At 39.1% G+C, this 21,241-nt stretch overlaps 1 protein-coding gene across 14 annotated transcripts in view; it reads right to left on the minus strand.

Annotated features, from left to right (window-relative positions):
* The window catches only part of PKNOX2 (PBX/knotted 1 homeobox 2), a 1,550,023-nt gene that overhangs the window by 227,330 nt on the left and 1,301,452 nt on the right, over positions 1–21,241 (minus strand). For all 14 annotated transcript variants that reach the window (XM_053691420.1, XM_053691421.1, XM_053691419.1 and 11 more), the window contains one exon: positions 11,880–12,068. In XM_053691420.1, coding sequence (XP_053547395.1) covers positions 11,880–12,068 — 189 coding nt within the window. The remainder of the gene's footprint in view (positions 1–11,879; positions 12,069–21,241) is intronic.

A 21,241-nucleotide genomic window follows, 5' to 3' on the forward strand; every position in this document is an offset into this window, starting at 1 on the left:
TTCATGGGACTGCTGAGGGAATCTGGATGATTCATTTTGTAATTTTAACTGCGCAAAAAAGCGCTAAATTAGGCCCCTCCCACTCATATTACAACAGTGGGAAGCCTCAGTTAACTGTTTCTATGCAGAATTTAAGCCATCCATGTGGAAAAATTAGGCCCCAATAAGTTTTATCACCAAACATATGTCAAAAAACGATTAAACATGCCAGCAAACGTTTTAAAACACATTTTTATAAGAGTATGTATCTCTATTAATAAGCCTGATACCAGTCGCTATCACTGCATTTAAGGCTTTACTTACATTACTTCGGTATCAGCAGCATTTTCTTTTCTTAGTCAATTCCATTCCTTAGAAAAATATTTTACTGCACATACCTTATTTGCAGGAAAACCTGCATGCCATTCCCCCTCTGAAGTACCTCACTCCTCAGAATGTGTGAGAACAGCAAATGGATCTTAGTTACTTCTGCTAAGATCATAGAAAAACGCAGGCAGATTCTTCTTCCAAATACTGCCTGAGATAAACAGCACACTCTGGTGCCATTTAAAAATAACAAACTTTTGATTGAAGAAATAAACTAAGTATAAAACACCACAGTCCTCTCACGACCTCCATCTATGTTGAGGGTTGCAAGAGAATGACTGGATATGGCAGTTAGGGGAGGAGCTATATAGCAGCTCTGCTGTGGGTGAACTCTTGCAACTTCCTGTTGGGAAGGAGAATATCCCATAAGTAATGGATGATCCGTGGACTGGATACACTTAACAAGAGAAAAACGTAATTTTTATGTGTGTGGGACTGACGTTGCGTTACAGGCTAAAAGGTGTGCGGTACACCTATACCGACAACACTTGTAATAGCTGCGGTGCTGTTTTAACACTGAAAATGCCATATTTTCAGCGTTACAAGCTGCTACGCAAAACTTGTAATCTAGGTGTGGGTTTAGTATTTAGTATTGTGTTGTATAATGGCAAGTTTTGTTTAGTGATTGTGCTTGATGATGGATGTATTGGGTGATGGTTGTGTTTGATGAAGAATGGCTGTGTTTGATGAAGAACAGCTATGTTGGGAGATGGGTGGTTGTGTTTGGTGAAGAAAAGCTGTGTTGGGAGATGGGTATTTGTGTGTTTGATAATGAAGGGTTGTATTGGGTGATGGTTGTGTTTGATGAAGAACGGCTGTGTTTTGAGATGGGTGTTTGTGGTTGATAATGACGCGTTGTATTGGGTGATGGTTGTGTTTGATGATGGATGGTTGTGTTGGGTAATTAATTACTGTGTTTGGTAATGGGTAGCTATATTTCTCCATTTATGACACATTACTTACAATTAAATGCCACTGCCTACATGTAGCTAAGGAGAGTAGGTCACTAAACGTAAAGTCATAAGTAAGACTTTGCATAACCAGCAATGAACAAAGCCTGTTTTTATAGACAGCGGTCAAGCTGTGGTAGACAGCAATAAAGAAGATTATTCTCTGAGTTCTAACTCACCATATCTTCCAGAGATCATGAACTAAGGAAAATTATCCATTTCTAATCTTATGAACAAATGTTTTAAAATCTGTTATGGAGAAATATGACTCGTATACTAAGTAATCATATAAAATTATAATTAAACATAAAAACTGAACTAAAAAACTCTAAAATCAAACAGTTCTTACACTTTTAAAGGGAGATTATTATTTTTTTCTAAACTGATGGTGGACAATTTTATTAATGAAAATGTTGTTAAATATTTTTTATTATTACATAAATGCTACTGCAATAACATTTCTTTTACTTTTTACTCTCAAGTTCCGCCTTACCATTCTAGCAAGTGGCTTGTCTGTGTCCTCCAATCATTATGCAGATACGGCATAAGCCCCAAGCACACACATATCAGCAGCTAGGAGGGCACATTTTTAAGACTATATGCTACATAACACATTTACATATTTATTGTATGCAATAGCATTTTAATTATTTAAGTACCTCTATCTCTTTATATTTTTCTCTTTCATCCACCTTAAAGTGAAGGTAAACTTTGATGAATGAAAGCACGTTTTTTTTAACATACTATTAAAAACAGGGGCACTTTCATTCATCAAAGTTTAGAAGGCAGCCATTTTGATTAAAAACTTACCTATGTTTTTTCACAGCCAGAGCAGCTTCCCCCACACGTAGATCCTCTCTTCCCACGTCATCAATGACTAATCCAGCTTCCTCCAATCACAACATGGCCTCAGGTAATGACTACCCTGGGGGGAAAGCCGTGATTGGAGGAAGCTGGATTAGTCATTGCTGACGTGTGAAGAGAGGATCTCCGGGTGGGGGAAGCTGCTCTGGCTGTGAAAAGAAGGCAAGTTTTTAATCAAAACAGCTGCTTTCTAAACTTTGATGTTTTTAATAGTATTTTTAATAAACGAGCTTTCATTCATTAAAGTTTACCTTCACTTTAATTGTATCTATTTACACTATTTAAGTAAAGGTATTCAGATGCAGGAAGTGCACTATATTATTTAATATATAACAACTTAGGTGCCCCCAAAATGCTCAGGCATCACAAACTTTTATTTTGCCTACTTTCACTACCAATATGTACATGCACCTCACTATACATATGTGTTATGCTGGGTAAAATTGTGAGCTTTGCTGTCATTTGATATTGGCTTCACCACATACCCATGCAAGACTTGGGTAGGCATTTAACAAATCTGTATCATGTGGCAAGCAGGTAGGGAGCCCTGGGAGTGAAAAGTCTTAGGCAGATGCTTAAACTTCCTTATAAGAATTCCAGCCAGAGCCAACAGCCTCAATAAATATTGGGAATTCCTACAAAAAGTAACAAATGGAAAATAAAATAATACAGAATTGGGTAACCTAGAGAAATGGCTGATTATTGGGATATTTTATTTGTTTGTATTTACTATAATATGTATTTAAAATGGCTGATTCTGATACAATCACCAGATCTTTAAGAACAGCTTAATCCTCATTACTTTTTCTGACCAATGAATTCTAATTAGATCAACACTTAGCAAAAAAAAATTCACAACAGACACAGAACAGCTTTACATCTCATTAACTTCTCACTTCTTATATTCAGAAAATTACTGATAAAAATTTGCATCTCCATTTGTAGAAACTCGCAGCCTCATCGACTCATATCTAAAATCTCTCTCGTCGCCCTGGATGCAAGATGTTGCCATAGCGACCAGCTATAATAGAAGCTAATAAATTACAAACGAGATGCTCGTTGAGCAATTATTGTCCTCCTTTATGCAAGTTTCTTGCTAATTTTGCTCATAAGGGAAAGCGTAATAAAGCACGGGAGGAATAATATGTCTATTTCCAGAGGATATTAGCAAACAAGGAAAAAAGGCATTTCATCCACCTCTCTTTTTTTAAACCAGTAATTAAGCGACTTGGCTATTTCTGGATGTCTAAATTAGATAAAAATACTTTTCTATTTCCATATTCATTTGTGTTGTAAGATCTCAACAGAATATTTGCTATAAAATATTAGTATTGTGTTATTTTGCTCAGGTATTCGCATTAATGTACCCCTAACTGCCAGAGATGGGCACATTTAAATGTCCTCTCAGCATTTCTTGACTCCCATGTCACAGAAGGGGAACATGTATCATGTTTCTCAAAATCCTGCACTGTACGTTAATTCTTCTATTAAGCCAGGTGTACGTGATTTAAAGTTAGTGTGAGTGTACGTGCATTTGTATATGAGTGAGTATGTGTTTGTATGTGAGCCTTGAGTAAACAATATACAACACGTGTGCATTTGCTCATATATGTATGCCTGTGTGTATTTGTGTGTGTATATGTGAGTGTGGTTGAATGTGTGTGTATGTATGAGTGTGTATAAATGTGTATGTGTGCATGTGTGAGTGTGTATTCATTTTTGTGAGTGCATGTGTAAATGCGTTAGTGTGTAAAAATGTGCATGTGTGAGTATGTATGTGTGTGCATGTGTGTGAGTGTGTATGTGTGCATGTGTGAGCGTGTATGAGTTTGTGTGTGTGAGTGTATGAGTTTGCGTGTGAGTATGTATGGGTGTACATGTGTGAGTGTGTCTGACTTTGTGTGTGAGTATGTATGTGTGTGCATGTGTGAGTGTGTATGACTTTGTGTGTGAGTATGTGTGTGCATGTGTGAGCGTGTATGAGTTTGTGTGTTTGAATGTACAGTATGTGTGTGTGAGTGTGTATGACTTTGTGTGTGAGTATGTATGTGTGTGCATGTGTGAGTGTGTATGACTTTGTGTGTGAGTATGTGTGTGCATGTGTGAGCGTGTATGAGTTTGTGTGTTTGAATGTACAGTATGTGTGTGTGAGTGTATATGCGTTTGTGTGTTACTGTATTTGTGTGTACATTTGTGAGTGTGTATGAGTTTGTGTGTGAGTATGTATGTGTGAGTGTGTATGAGTTTGTGTGAGTATGTATGGGTTTGTGTGTGACTGTAAATGTGTGTGCATGTCTGAGTGTGTATGACTGTGTGTGAGTATGTATGTGTGAGTGTGTATGAGTTTGTGTGAGTGTGTATAAGTTTGTGTTTAAGTGTGTATGTGTGAATGTGTATGTGTTAGTGTGTATGACTTTGTATGTGACTGTATATGACTTTTTGTGTGAGTATGTATGTGTTTGTGAGAGTGTGTATGAGTTTGTGTGTGTGAGTATGTGTGTGCATGTGTGAGTGTGTGACTTTTTGTGTGAGTATGTGTGAGTTTGTGAGCGTGTGTATGAGTTTGTGTGTGTGAGTATCTGTGTGTGCATGTGTGAGTGTGTGACTTTTTGTGTGAGTATGTGTGAGTTTGTGAGCGTGTGTATGAGTTTGTGTGTGTGTGAGTATCTGTGTGTGCATGTGTGAGTGTGTATTTATGTGTGTGCATGTGTGAGTGTTTATACGTGTGCATGTGTGTGCATGTGTGAGTGTTTATGTGTGTGCATGTGTGAGTGAATATGTGTGTGCATGTATGAGTGTTTATGTGTGTGCATGTGTGTGTGTACGTGTTTGGATGCGTGGGGGAAGAGTGGATAGTGGATTAAGGGGGTGGTCTGTAGGAAACAGAAGTGTTTTGTGGGGTAAAAGTGAGTGTAAAGAGAGGATTGCAGACACAGCAGCTGCCTCAGGGTCTCAGTCAGCCCTTGGGCAACAAGTTTTTCACACCTGTTTAATGTGCTCAATTCTGCCCAAAGCCATATGGCAGCAGTATGCTGCGGTCATGTGGGAACACTACTCACTGTCTATGTAAAACAATCTATTAATACAAATAATAAAGCAGCTTGATTGACAATACAACAGTATCTTAAGAACTAGTCCCCCTTCGCTAGTGTTCTATGAGGTTTCAGGACCTTCCCCGCATATAGTTTGTGTACAATGTTATATTAATATATAATTAAATACATTAAGCAGCTGCAAATCACTTTCTGCGCTCACAACTTAATGTCTATGACGTTGTTAAATGAAGTATCTCTGTTTATGGCTCAGGATCCTACAGCAGCTTTATACAGACTTTAATATTAATGACAATATAAAGATTCTTCTAGTCCCTGTCGCTAGAATAAAAAGCAGTTTCCTATTTATTGCAAACCCAAAAAACATAATTTATGCTTACCTGATAAATTCCTTTCTCCTGTAGTGTAGTCAGTCCACGGGTCATCATTACTTCTGGGATATTAACTCCTCCCCAACAGGAAGTGCAAGAGGATCACCCAAGCAGAGCTGCTATATAGCTCCTCCCCTCTACGTCACACCCAGTCATTCGACCGAGAACCAAACGAGAAAGGAGAAACTATAGGGTGCAGTGGTGACTGGAGTATAATTTAAAAATTTAGACCTGCCATAAAAAACAGGGCGGGCCGTGGACTGACTACACTACAGGAGAAAGGAATTCATCAGGTAAGCATAAATTATGTTTTCTCCTGTTAAGTGTAGTCAGTCCACGGGTCATCATTACTTCTGGGATACCAATACCAAAGCTAAAGTACACGGATGACGGGAGGGACAGGCAGGATCTTTATACGGAAGGGACCACTGCCTGAAGAACCTTTCTCCCAAAAACAGCCTCCGAAGAAGCAAAAGTGTCAAATTTGTAAAATTTGGAAAAAGTATGAAGAGAAGACCAAGTTGCAGCCTTGCAAATCTGTTCAACAGATGCCTCATTCTTAAAGGCCCAAGTGGAAGCCACAGCTCTAGTAGAATGAGCTGTAATTCTTTCAGGAGGCTGCTGTCCAGCAGTCTCATAGGCTAAACGTATTATGCTACGAAGCCAAAAAGAGAGAGAGGTAGCAGAAGCTTTTTGACCTCTCCTCTGTCCAGAATAAACGACAAACAGGGAAGAAGTTTGGCGAAAATCTTTAGTTGCCTGTAAATAAAATTTCAGGGCACGAACTACATCCAGATTGTGTAGAAGTCGTTCCTTCTTTGAAGAAGGGTTAGGACACAATGATGGGACAACAATCTCCTGATTGATATTCCTATTAGTGACTACCTTAGGTAAGAACCCAGGTTTAGTACGCAGAACTACCTTGTCTGAATGAAAAATCAGATAAGGAGAATCACAATGTAAGGCCGATAACTCAGAGACTCTTCGAGCCGAGGAAATAGCCATTAAAAACAGAACTTTCCAAGATAACAATTTAATATCAATGGAATGAAGGGGTTCAAACGGAACACCCTGTAAAACGTTAAGAACTAAATTTAAGCTCCATGGTGGAGCAACAGTTTTAAACACAGGCTTAATCCTGGCCAAAGCCTGGCAAAAAGCCTGAACGTCTGGAACTTCTGACAGACGTTTGTGTAAAAGAATGGACAGAGCTGAGATCTGTCCCTTTAAGGAACTAGCAGATAAACCCTTTTCTAAACCCTCTTGTAGAAAAGACAATATCCTAGGAATCCTAACCTTACTCCATGAGTAACTCTTGGATTCGCACCAATGTAAGTATTTACGTCATATTTTATGGTAAATCTTTCTGGTAACAGGTTTCCTAGCCTGTATTAAGGTATCAATTACTGACTCCGAAAATCCACGCTTTGATAAAATCAAGCGTTCAATTTCCAAGCAGTCAGCTTCAGAGAAATTAGATTTTGATGTTTGAAGAGACCCTGAATTAGAAGGTCCTGTCTCAGAGGCAGAGACCAAGGTGGACAGGATGACATGTCCACTAGATCTGCATACCAGGTCCTGCGTGGCCACGCAGGCGCTATTAGAATCACCGATGCTCTCTCCTGTTTGATCCTGGCAATCAATCGAGGAAGCATCGGGAAGGGTGGAAACACATAGGCCATCCCGAAGGTCCAAGGTGCTGTCAAAGCATCTACCAGGACCGCTCCCGGGTCCCTGGACCTGGACCCGTAACAAGGAAGCTTGGCGTTCTGGCGAGACGCCATGAGATCTATCTCTGGTTTGCCCCAAAGTCGAAGTATTTGGGCAAAGACCTCCGGATGAAGTTCCCACTCCCCCGGATGAAAAGTCTCACGACTTAGGAAATCCGCCTCCCAGTTCTCCACTCCAGGAATGTGGATCGCTGACAGGTGGCAAGAGTGAGACTCTGCCCAGCGAATTATCTTTGATACTTCCATCATCGCTAGGGAGCTTCTTGTCCCTCCTTGATGGTTGATGTAAGCTACAGTCGTGATGTTGTCCGACTGAAACCTGATGAACCCCCGAGTTGTTAACTGAGGCCAAGCCAGAAGGGCATTGAGAACTGCTCTCAATTCCAGAATGTTTATTGGAATGAGACTCTCCTCCTGAGTCCATGATCCCTGAGCCTTCAGGGAATTCCAGACAGCGCCCCAACCTAGTAGGCTGGCGTCTGTTGTTACAATTGTCCAATCTGGTCTGCTGAATGGCATCCCCCTGGACAGATGTGGCCGAGAAAGCCACCATAGAAGAGAATTTCTGGTCTCTTGATCCAGATTCAGAGTAGGGGACAAATCTGAGTAATCCCCATTCCACTGACTTAGCATGCACAATTGCAGTGGTCTGAGATGTAGGCGTGCAAAGGGTACTATGTCCATTGCCGCTACCATTAAGCCGATTACCTCCATGCATTGAGCCACTGACGGGTGTTGAATGGAATGAAGGACACGGCAAGCATTTTGAAGCTTTGTTAACCTGCCTTCTGTCAGGTAGATCTTCATTTCTACAGAATCTATAAGAGTCCCCAAGAAGGGAACTCTTGTGAGTGGAAAGAGAGAACTTATCTCTTCGTTCACCTTCCACCCATGCGACCTTAGAAATGCCAGTACTAACTCTGTATGAGACTTGGCAGTTTGAAAGCTTGACGCTTGTATCAGAATGTCGTCTAGGTACGGAGCCACCGAAATTCCTCGCGGTCTTAGTACCGCCAGAAGAGCGCCCAGAACCTTTGTGAAGATTCTTGGAGCCGTAGCCAATCCGAATGGAAGAGCTACAAACTGGTAATGCCTGTCTAGGAAGGCAAACCTTAGATACCGGTAATGATCTTTGTGAATCGGTATGTGAAGGTAAGCGTCCTTTAAATCCACTGTGGTCATGTACTGACCCTTTTGGATCATGGGTAAGATTGTCCGAATAGTTTCCATTTTGAACGATGGAACTCTTAGGAATTTGTTTAAGATCTTTAAATCCAAGATTGGTCTGAAGGTTCCTTCTTTCTTGGGAACCACAAACAGATTTGAGTAAAACCCCTGTCCGTGCTCCAACCGCGGAACCGGGTGGATCACTCCCATTAGCAAAAGATCTTGTACACAGCGTAGAAACGCCTCTTTCTTTATTTGGTTTGTTGACAACCTTGAAAGATGAAATCTCCCTTTTGGGGGAGAGATTTTGAAGTCCAGAAGATATCCCTGAGATATGATCTCTAACGCCCAGGGATCCTGGACATCTCTTGCCCAAGCCTGGGCGAAGAGAGAAAGTCTGCCCCCCACTAGATCCGTTCCCGGATCGGGGGCCCTCAATTCATGCTGTCTTAGGGGCAGCAGCAGGTTTTCTGGCCTGCTTGCCCTTGTTCCAGGACTGGTTAGGTTTCCAGCCTTGTCTGTAGCGAGCAACAGCTCCTTCCTGTTTTGGTGCAGAGGAAGTTAATGCTGCTCCTGCCTTGAAGTTACGAAAGGCACGAAAATTAGACTGTCTAGCCCTAGGTTTGGCTCTGTCTTGAGGCAGGGCATGGCCTTTACCTCCTGTAATGTCAGCGATAATTTCTTTCAAACCGGGCCCGAATAAGGTCTGCCCTTTGAAAGGTATGTTAAGTAATTTAGATTTAGAAGTAACATCAGCTGACCAGGATTTTAGCCACAGTGCTCTACGTGCCTGAATGGCGAATCCGGAATTCTTAGCCGTAAGTTTAGTTAAATGTACTACGGCATCTGAAATAAATGAATTAGCTAGCTTAAGGGTTTTAAGCTTATTTGAAATCTCATCTATAGTTATTGAGTCAAGAGTCTCTTCCAGAGACTCGGACCAAAATGCGGCCGCAGCCGTGACAGACGCAATACATGCAAGGGGTTGCAATATAAAACCTTGTTGAACAAACATTTTCTTAAGGTAACCCTCTAATTTTTTATCCATTGGATCTGAAAAGGCACAGCTATCCTCCACCGGGATAGTGGTACGCTTAGCCAGAGTAGAAACCGCTCCCTCCACCTTAGGGACCATCTGCCATAAGTCCCGTGTGGTGGCGTCTATTGGAAACATCTTTCTAAATACAGGAGGGGGGGAAAAGGGTACACCGGGCCTATCCCACTCCTTAGTAATTATTTCTGTAAGCCTCTTAGGTATAGGAAATACGTCAGTACTCGCTGGTACTGCATAGTATCTATCCAGCCTACATAATTTCTCTGGGATTGCAACGGTGTTACAATCATTCAGAGCCGCTAATACCTCCCCTATCAGTACACGGAGGTTTTCTAGTTTAAACTTAAAATTTGAAATGTCTGAATCCACTCTATTTGGATCAGATCCGTCACCTGCAGATTGAAGCTCTCCGTCCTCATGTTCTGCAAATTGTGACGCAGTATCTGACATGGCCCTAATATTATCAGCGCACTCTGTTCTCACCCCAGAGTGATCTCGCTTACCTCTAAGTTCTGGTAATTTAGACAAAACTTCAGTCATAACATTAGCCATGTCCTGTAGTGTGATTTGTAATGGCCGCCCTGAAGTACTCGGCGTTACAATATTACGCACCTCCCGAGCGGGAGATGCAGGTACTGACACGTGAGGCAAGTTAGTCGGCATAACTTCCCCCTCTTTGTTTGGTGAATGATGTTCAATTTGTACAGATTGACTTTTATTTAAAGTAGCATCAATGCAATTAGTACATAAATTTCTATTGGGCTCCACCTTGGCTTTTGCACATATAGCACAGAGATATTCCTCTGAGTCAGACATGTTTAACAAACTAGCAATTAAACTAGCAAGCTTGGAAATACTTTTCAACTCAATTTACAAGTAATATGAAAAACGCACTGTGCCTTTAAGAAGCACAGAAAAAAACTATGACAGTTGAATAACAATGAACCGGAGAAATTATAAAAACCAAATTTTTCCCAGTAAAGGCATACATTTAGCAAAGGATTGCCCCCATTAGCAATGGATAACTAACCCTTAATAGCAAAAAAAAATGTACAAAATATAAACGTTTTTTATCACAGTCAAAGCACAATCTCACAGGTCTGCTGTGAGTGATTACCTCCCTCAAAATAATTTTTTGAAGACCCTTGAGCTCTGTAGAGACGATCCGGATCATGCAGGGAGAGAAACAGACTTGTGACTGAATTTCTGATGCGTAGCAAAAGCGCCAAAATAGGCCCCTCCCCCTCACACACAGCAGTGAGGGAAGTTCAGTAAACTGTCTTAAATTAAAATAAACGACAGCCAAGTGGAAAAACAGTGACCAAAACAATTTTTCACCCAGTACCTCAGATAATTAAACTATTTAACATGCCAGCAAAAACGTTTAAAATCAAATAACATGAAATGTCATTAAACAGCCTGTTGCTAGACGTTCCCACTGCAAGTTAGGCTAAAAGTTATATGCATATAGTATTATCCCAGTGAAGTGCCATTCCCCAGAATACTGAAGTGTAAACATATATACATAACAGCCTGATACCAGTTGCTACTACTGCATTTAAGGCTGAACTTACATTATATTGGTATTGGCAGTATTTTCTCAGTCAATTCCATTCCTCAGAAAATAATATACTGCAACATACCTCTTTGCAGGTGAACCTGCCCGCTGTCCCCTGATCTGAAGTTTACCTCACTCCTCAGAATGGCCGAGAACAGCAAAATGAATCTTAGCTACGCCGGCTAAAATCATCCAAAAACTCAGGTAGATTCTTCTTCAAATTCTACCTGAGAAGGAACAACACACTCCGGTGCTGTTTTAAAATAACAAACTTTTGATTGAAGATATAAAAACTAAGTATAATCACAACAGTCCTCTCACACATCCTATCTATTAGTTGGGTGCAAGAGAATGACTGGGTGTGACGTAGAGGGGAGGAGCTATATAGCAGCTCTGCTTGGGTGATCCTCTTGCACTTCCTGTTGGGGAGGAGTTAATATCCCAGAAGTAATGATGACCCGTGGACTGACTACACTTAACAGGAGAAATGTTCATTTGCTGCTGTAAATTGACTGTTAATATTTTACACTCATGATACAACTTAGCAAATGGTACTTTGCTTGGGGATGATCAGAGGATGCAGCATAGCAAAGTGAGCGTCACACACAGGGTCTTGGGATTTACAAAAAAGACATTTGTCTCTAATATTAAATAACTGTTAGGAAGCAGATTATACCCTGGGGAAACCTTGAACTCGTATGGTGTTGTTACGATTACACACTCACGGCTTCACACGGCAGTCACGCTCTCTGTTTGCTGGTCTCACCTGCGGGTGTAGGCTGTTAGAGGGCTGGTTTGGGGAATACGGACCTCCTAAGTCATTCCTGAGCAGGTTATCACTGTGCATTTTGGTTTTTAGGCAGGTTATGTAGCGGTTGCAGAAGTCCTTGCACAGCTCATTCACCTTCTCTAGTTCCAGCAAGTGGATCCGCAGGACCTGAATTGCTTTTACCATCTATAATAACAGAAATGTAAAGAAATCTATCAAATATAAATAATCATTAGAAGAACATTTGTGCAACTTCATGAAACTATTTAATAAAATGCGCAGGAATAAACCATTTACAAATAGACTTGGCTGCTGTACTGACTCAGACGTCCTGTACACCCAGCACAATCAATTCATTTGCAAAGGATTGCAGCAAACTCTCCTATGACATTTCATGAGATCGTCCAAGGGAAGAGATAGTGATTTATTGGCAACCATGATACATTGCACCAGGTAGATTCATAGTTAGGTTCTATAGAAAGCTATACAATGCTGATCAATTTCTTCACATAAAACAAACTCACCTGGTATCAATATACCCTCCCCAATCAAATCAAATCCTAGATGAATAACAGCACAATATACCATCAGTATTCCCAGCATGCACACTGCCACAAGGGTCTCTGTAAACCCTCAAATCACAGTATAAAACTTCCAACAGCACCTTCTTTTAAAGTACTCAATGTCTCTTTATTTAGGGTTTCACCTCCCAAAAACAGCAATGATTAAGAGCTATACAGCCGATACGTTACTTTTTATGTAAACTGTTTAACCACATAGTGGGCCGCATTGTGTTAGGGTAAACTGTTTAAATACATGGTAGGCCTCATTGTGTTAGGGTTAACTGTTTAAATACAAGGTAGGCATCATTGTTAGTGTTAACTGTTTAAATACAAGGTAGGCCTCATTGTGTTAGGGTTAACTGCTTAAATACAAGGTAGGCCTCATTGTGTTAAGGTTAACTGTTTAAATACAGGGTAAGCCTTATTGTGTTAGGGTTAACTGCTTAAATACAAGGTAGGCATCATTGTGTTAAGGTTAACTGTTTAAATACAGGGTAAGCCTTATTGTATTAGGGTTAACTGCTTAAATACAAGGTAGGCCTCATTATGTTAGGGTTAACTGCTTAAATACAAGGTAGGCCTCATTGTGTTAAAGTTAACTGTATACATACAAGGTAGGCCTCATTGTGTTAGGGTTAACTGCTTAAATACAAGGTAGGCATCATTGTGTTAAGGTTAACTGTTTAAATACAGGGTAAGCCTTATTGTATTAGGGTTAACTGCTTAAATACAAGGTAGGCCTCATTATGTTAGGGTTAACTGCTTAAATACAAGGTAGGCCTCATTGTGTTAAAGTTAACTGTATACATACAAGGTAGGCCTCATTGTGTTAGGGTTAACTGCTTAAATACAAGGTAGGCATCATTGTGTTAAGGTTAACTGTTTAAATACAGGGTAAGCCTTATTGTGTTAGGGTTAACTGCTTAAATACAAGGTAGGCCTCATTGTGTTAGGGTTAACTGTATATATACAAGGTAGGCCTCATTGTGTTAGGGTTAACTGCTTAAATACAAGGTAGGCCTCATTGTGTTAAAGTTAACTGTATAAATACAAGGTAGGCCTCATTGTGTTAGGGTTAAATGCTTAAATACAAGGTAGGCCTCATTGTGTTAGGATTAAATGCTTAAATACAAGGTAGGCATCATTGTGTTAGGGTTAACTGCTTAAATACAAGGTAGGCCTCATTATGTTAGGGTTAACTGCTTAAATACAAGGTAGGCATCATTGTGTTAAGGTTAACTGTTTAAATACAGGGTAAGCCTTATTGTGTTAGGGTTAACTGCTTAAATACAAGGTAGGCCTCATTGTGTTAGGGTTAACTGTATAAATACAAGGTATGCTACATTGTGTTAGGGTTAACTGCTTAAATACAAGGTAGGCCTCATTGTGTTAAAGTTAACTGTATAAATACAAGGTAGGCCTCATTGTGTTAAAGTTAACTGTTTAAATACAGGGTAGGCCTCATTGTGTTAGAGTAAACTGCTTAAATAAAGTCCACAGAGGGAACAAAAGATAGCGCTCCAAGCCCAGAAAAAAGTTAAAAATTCAGCTTTATTCCAACATGATTAAAAACATACAAAAATATGTAAAATGTGGTCAGCACAATAGTGCAAAATACAAGTAAGAGAACAGGTGCAAAAAACAGCAAACGTTTCGTGCTTCACGCACTTGATCACTGCTAATTGATGCACCTGTTCTGTTCTCCTTTTATTCTCACAGATCTTAAAGTAACATTACATATGTAAAAACTTGTAGATTGCTGTTCTTGGTAAGGGAGCCTATGACAAGAAACCTTATTTCCATATTCATAAAATGTATGTAATAGAAATACATGAAAATTCTTATAGATGATATAATTATATCCAACTTAAAGAAATGTGATATAACTTTATACGTACCCTTGATGAGAGGACATAAAGAAGACGACGTGTATTATTGTATATAATCAATATGTACTTCCTATTATGTACTTAAAACTGAGAAATGGCTTAAATATGGACAAATGTTAATGTATGTTGATTGAGTCTCATCTACATTCAATATATGAATTAGTTTGAAGAAAAAAAAGGAAAATATTCTAAATGAGCCTATGACAAGAAACATACATTTAAATTATATAGACCTTATTTTTCCATTTAAGCATTTTTTAGTGAAAGTATCTATAGGATACATAATTATATAATGTTCTAATCTCATCTACACTCAGTTGTTGATTATATTTATAAGGGGGAGAAGAAAGTTTCAAAATGAGCCTCTGACAAGAGACATGTATAAAAAATTGTCAGAGGCTCATTTTGAAACAAGGGTACGTATAAAGTTATATCACATTTCTTTAAGTTTGATATAATTATATCATCTATAAGAATTTTCATGTATTTCTATTACATACATTTTATGAATATGGAAATAAGGTTTCTTGTCATAGGCTCCCTTACCAAGAACAGCAATCTACAAGTTTTTACATATCTAATGTTACTTTAAGATCTGTGAGAATAAAAGGAGAACAGAACAGGTGCATCAATTAGCAGTGATCAAGTGCGTGAAGCACGAAACGTTTTGCTGTTTTTTGCACCTGTTCTCTTACTTGTATTTTGCACTATTGTGCTGACCACTTTTTACATATTTTTGTGAATTTTTAACTTTTTTTCTGGGCTTGGAGCGCTATCTTTTGTTCCCTCTGTGGACTTTCTTTGATCATATGTGTGTGTGCAGACACACAGGGACTTATGGTTGTCGCCTGGCATCTACCATAGAAGATAGAGTTATCCCACTTTGGAAACTAACTCTACACCCTCTCTCTATTTTGTGCCTATTCTACATCTTCTTAAAGGGCCATAATACCAAAATGTTTAAACACTTGAAAGTGATGCAGCATAGCTGTAAAAAGCTGACTAGAAAATATCTCCTGAACATCTCTATGTAAAAAAGAAAGATATTTTACCTCAAAAGTTCCTCAGTAGCCACCTCCAATTGTAAAGGATTTCTAAGCAGCATATTAGTATGTCTGTCCTGGGACATTTTAGGGGATGAGCCTCGTGAACTCTATATTATTTCACCAATCAGGTAAAGGAAGCTTACTATGAAATCTCATGAGAGTTAAGTCAAATCTCATGAGATCACAGTAAGAGTTCATGACCTCAGCACTGCTGATGCTGATTGGCTGCTGTTCATTTCTTCTTTTATTTTTTATTTTTACCTGCAGCTGGGAGCAGGTGAGTATAACTTTTTACATGCTTTTTACATGCTTGTAACAATGTGACAGTAGCAATATCATGTTTGCAACATAAATCAGGTGATCACTACAAATAAATTAGATAATAACTACAAATAAATTAGGTGATCACTACAAATAAATTAGATTATCACTACAAATAAATCAGGTCATCACTGCAGTTTAAACTAATCAGCTGATCTCTGCACAACAAATAAATCAGATGTTCACTGCAGTATACATTAATCATCTGATGGCTGCACTGCAAATAAATCAGATATTCACTGCAGTATTAATGAATCAGCTGATGACTGCACTGCAAATAAATCAGGTGATCACTACAAATGAATCAGCTAATTACTGCAGTATTAATGAATCAGCTGATTACTGCACTACAAATAAATCAGCTGTTTTTATTTTTTTGGTATTGTAATCTCTGGATACAGTACAAGAAAGTACAACATTGTTGCTCAGATATCTACTGAATCAAGATTTGTTTTGCTAGTTGTCACAGGAGAGTAATGTATAAAAAAGAAAGAGCTGCTGTCTACACGTTGTGTGGAATACTCTACATTTTACTCTTAAAATCGTTCCTTAAACAACAGTGTGAAATTACTGTTATCTTTTGTCCATTACCAACAATTCACATGTGACATTTAGGGACGTTATCACCGATGTGGGGTTTGTAGCAGTACAGATTAGAGTGCTGTGTACAGATGAGACGTATGTTGCTCACACTTAAAGGGACATTAAACACTTTGAGATGATAATATAAAACTGTAAGTGGATCTTCGGGGGTTAGTGTTTTTTTAAGGGTTTATTGGGTGGGTTTTATTTTTAGCTTAGGGTTTGGGCAGAAAAAGAGCTAAATGCCCTTTTAAGGGCAATGCCCATCCAAATGCCCTTTTCAGGGCAATGGGGAGCTTAGGTTTATTTAGATAGGATTTTATTTGGGGGGTTGGTTGTGTGGGTGGTGGGTTTTACTGTTGGGGGGTTGTTTGTATTTTTTTTTACAGGTAAAAGAGCTGATTTCTTGGGGGCAATGCCACACAAAAGGCCCTTTTAAGGGCTATTGGCAGTTTAGTTTAGGCTAGGGTTTTTTTTATTTTGGGGCTTTTTCATTTTAATAGGGCTATTCGATTAGGTGTAATTAGTTTAAATAGTTGATAATTTATTTTTTATTTTGTGTAATTTAGTGGGGTTTTTTTAATTTAGTTAATTGTATTTAATACATGTAATTTATTTAATTGTAGTGTAATGTTAGGTGTTAGTGTAAGGCAGGTTAGGTTTTATTGTACAGGTAAATTTGTATTTATTTTAACTAGGTAGCTAGTAAATAGTTAATAACTATTTACTAACTAGTCTACCTAGTTAAAATAAATACAAACTTATCTGTAAAATAAAAATAAAACCTATGATAGATACAATGTAACTATTAGTTATATTGTAGCTATCTTAGGGTTTATTTTATAGGTAAGTATTTGGTTATGCAAAACTGGGGAATTGGTAATTAAGGGATTATCTATCTTTTAAAACAACAAAAATTCTGGTGTTGACTGTCCCTTTAGGGTTAGGTTAGGGGTTAATAACTTTAGTATAGTGGCGGCGACGTTGGGGGCGGCAGATTAGGGGTTAATAAGTGTAGGTAGCGATGACATTGGGGACGGCAGATTAGGGGTTAATAAGTGTAGGTGGGTGGCGGCGATGTCGGGGAGGCAGATTAGGGGTTAATAAGTGTAATGTCGGGGGCGGCAGATTAGGGGTTAATAAGTGTAGTTAGGTAGCGGCTATGTCGGGGCAGCAGATTAGGGGTTAATAAGTGTAGGTCGGAGCAGCAGATTGTGGTTAATAAGAGTAATGTAGGTGTCGGCGATGTCGGGGGCGGCAGATTAGGGGTTAATAAGTAATAATGTAGGTGTCAGCGATGTCGGGGGCGACAGATTAGGGGTTAAAAAGTATAATGTAGGTGTCGGCAATGTCAGGGGCGGCAAATTAGGGGTTAATAAGTATAATTTATGTGTTGGTGATGTCGGGGGCACCAGATTAGGGGTTAATAAGTTAACTAGGCCTTCCTTGTCACACTTTTTTCTCCCCCCCTGTTTTTGTGTCTTGCCTTTCATGTATATTTTTGAGATAACTTTCATTAAAGTTTTTTGTTTTTAAACTTTAATGTGCGCCTGTTTGATTTTTGTAGTGCCTGCCACTCTCTCTCCTAGTTTGGTAATTTCGAGCGATCCTGAGTTGCATCGCAGGCTACGGCAATCTTCCAGCCTTGCTCATTGGAGGATTTTACACCATACTTACATTTGCCGGTTCCGGATGCAGCTACACCGCGCTCACCTCTGTTTTTGCTTGTTAATAAGTGTAATGTAGGTGTCGGCGATGTTGGGGCGGCAGATTAGGGGTTAATAAGTATAATGTAGGTGTCAGCAATGTCAGGGGCTGCAAATTAGGGGTTAATAAGTGTAATGTAGGTGTCGGCGATGTCGGGGGCAGCAGATTAGGGTTTACATAAATTAGTGTAAACATAAATTTTCTTTCTCCATAAGAATCAATGGGGCTGTGTTACAGAGCTTTACGCTCCTTTATTGCAGGTGTTAGGCTTTTTTTTAGCCGGCTCTCCCCATTGATGTCTATGGGGAAATCGTGCACAAGCACGTAAAACCAGCTCAAAGCAGCGCTGGTATTGGAGTGCGGTATGGAGCTCAATTTTGCTCAATGCTGCAATATTGCCCGTTAACGCCGGGTTTATGAAAACCTGTAATAGCAGCGCTATAGGGAGGTGAGCAGTGACAATAACTTGCAAGTTAGCACCGAGCTGCTCATAACGCAAAACTCGTAATCTAGCCGACTGTTATATTAATGTACTTTTTACCTCTGTGATTACCTTGTATCTAAGCCTCTGCAGACTGCCCTAATCTCCGTTCTTTTGACAGACTTGCATTTAGCCAATCAGTGCTGACACGTGGCACACGTGAACTAAGACCTCTAGCTGTACAAAAACTGTTAAAATGCCTTGAGATAAGAGGTGGCCTTCAAGAGCTCAGAAATTAGCATATGAGCCTACCAAGGTTTAGCTTTCAACTAAGAATACCAAGAGAACAAAGCAAATTTGATGATAAAAGTAAATTGGAAAGATGTTTAAAATTGCCTGCCCTATCTGAATTATAAACATTTAATTCTAACTAGACCGTCATTTTAAGACACAGTGCACTGAAAACAGTGTAATTTGATTTGTATTAAGCGTAATATCCAAGTTTTAAAACAAGCTGTTTTCCCTTCGCCCTCCATTGAGAACTTTTACGGAGCAGAGAGCTCTCATTATGTGTATGGGAGACAACTCGCCACTTGCAGGGGCAGCCCCTTTTTTATAGAATTCCATGAGGGCTACCCCTGCGAGTGTTGGGAGTTGAAAACCACTTCTTGACTGGCAAATTTTTTAAAATTGGGGCCTGAGAGACATTTACTAATGCGCAAATCAATTGATACACATTCCGCCGAAGCAGTGCACTTATGTGTAGCATGTTTTTTATGGTGTTCAGGATGCAGTGCAGATTTTGTTTTTACAACAGACACAACAATGCTGCTTTATATGCACATGTAACATGAAGTAGTTATACTGAGACAGATTATGCACATGTAACATGAAGTAGTTATACTGAGACAGATTATGCACATGTAACATGCAGTAGTTAAATCGTTTTACTGAGACAGATTATGCAAATGTAACATGCAGTAGTTAAATCGTTTTACTGAGACAGATTATGCACATGTAACATGCAGTAGTTAAATCGTTTTACTGAGACAGATTATGCACATGTAACATGCAGTAGTTAAATCGTTTTACTGAGACAGATTATGCAAATGTAACATGCAGTAGTTAAATCGTTTTACTGAGACAGATTATGCACATGTAACATGCAGTAGTTAAATTGTTTTACTGAGACAGATTATGCACATGTAACATGCAGTAGTTAAATCGTTTTACTGAGACAGATTATGCACATGTAACATGCAGTAGTTAAATCGTTTTACTGAGACAGATTATGCACATGTAACATGCAGTAGTTAAATCATTTTACTGAGACAGATTATGCACATGTAACATGCAGTAGTTAAATCATTTTACTGAGACAGATTATGCACATGTAACATGTAGTAGTTAAATCATTTTACTGAGACAGATTATGCACATGTAACATGTAGTAGTTAAATCATTTTACTGAGACAGATTATGCACATGTAACATGCAGTAGTTAAATCGTTTTACTGAGACAGATTATGCTGCAGGAGGGACATGATGCCAACAAGAGGGTACATGAAATTATTAATAGACAAAAACATAGTCATAGCGACAAACAGTGCAGGAATTTGAACCTCCATTCAATAGGAATTTTTATTTCTGAAAGTCAGATTTTGCCCCTTTAACTTGGGTTTGCAGAACAGCTTAAAGGGACAGTAAAGTCATAATTAAACATTCATGATTTAGAAAGAGGGGCCCATTTAACAAGCTCCGTAGGGAGCTTGTGGGCCCGTGTTTCTGGCGAGTCTTCAGAATCGCCAGAAACACAAGTTATGGAGCCGCAGTGTCGGATCAGGTCCGCAAGACCTTTCTTAAATAGGGGCCAGAGCATACTATTTTAAACACATTTCCAATTTTTACTTCTATTATTTAATTTTCTTCCTTCTCTTGTTATTCTTTGCTGAAAGGTTTATCTAGGACATTTCAGGAGCAGCAAATAACCTAGGTTCTTGCTGCTGATTGGTTGCATATACTGATTGTCATTGGCTCACCCATTTGTTCAGTTTGAAACCAGTAGCGCATTGCTGCTCCTTCAACAAAGGATACCAAGAGAATGAAGAAAATTTGATAATAGAAGTAAATTGGAAAGCTGTTTAAAATGTTATGTTCTACCTAAATCATGAAAGAAAAATATTGGGTTTCATGTTCCTTTAATTCCCAGTGACAGGGACTTGAACTGCTCAGCTTGGACACACTTTTCTCTTAATATACAGCAAGCACCTTAGGGCTGATAAATCCTAGGCACCAGTAGTCATGGCTCCTAGAATATCACATCTGGCGACTAACATTCTGGATTACTCTATAACTATATATCTATATACAACTCTTGTGAATATTCCATCTGAATAATGAATCCTCATCCCTATAAACCCACCAAACATGTTGCTGCTTCTTATAAGGTTTGTCATGGAGTCTGGGATGTGACTGGTAACAAATACTTAATTGGTGATTATAAATCAATTAGCACTTTGAGAAATATTACCCATTGTAACCACGAGAATACGTAATAGTTCTCTGCAGATTGTGAAAAAGAATCTGATTTGTATTAACAAGAGATAAAAGACGAGTGCAGGTTGCAATCCCACATAAATACACTCCCCAAAGCAAACCGCTTCCCCGGGATGTATATTGCTGTAAATCAGACAATCCCTGGAAATATATCACAGACATCCATAAACACGGATGGAAAAATCAAAATATAAATCTCTTAATTATCTCTCGTCATTTGCTAAGGTCTCATTATGTGCCTGCTTGGCCACGCAGTATATCTGTCCCAGGGAAG

This window comes from Bombina bombina, chromosome 8, assembly GCF_027579735.1.
Source record: "Bombina bombina isolate aBomBom1 chromosome 8, aBomBom1.pri, whole genome shotgun sequence".
Classification (NCBI taxonomy): domain Eukaryota; kingdom Metazoa; phylum Chordata; class Amphibia; order Anura; family Bombinatoridae; genus Bombina; species Bombina bombina.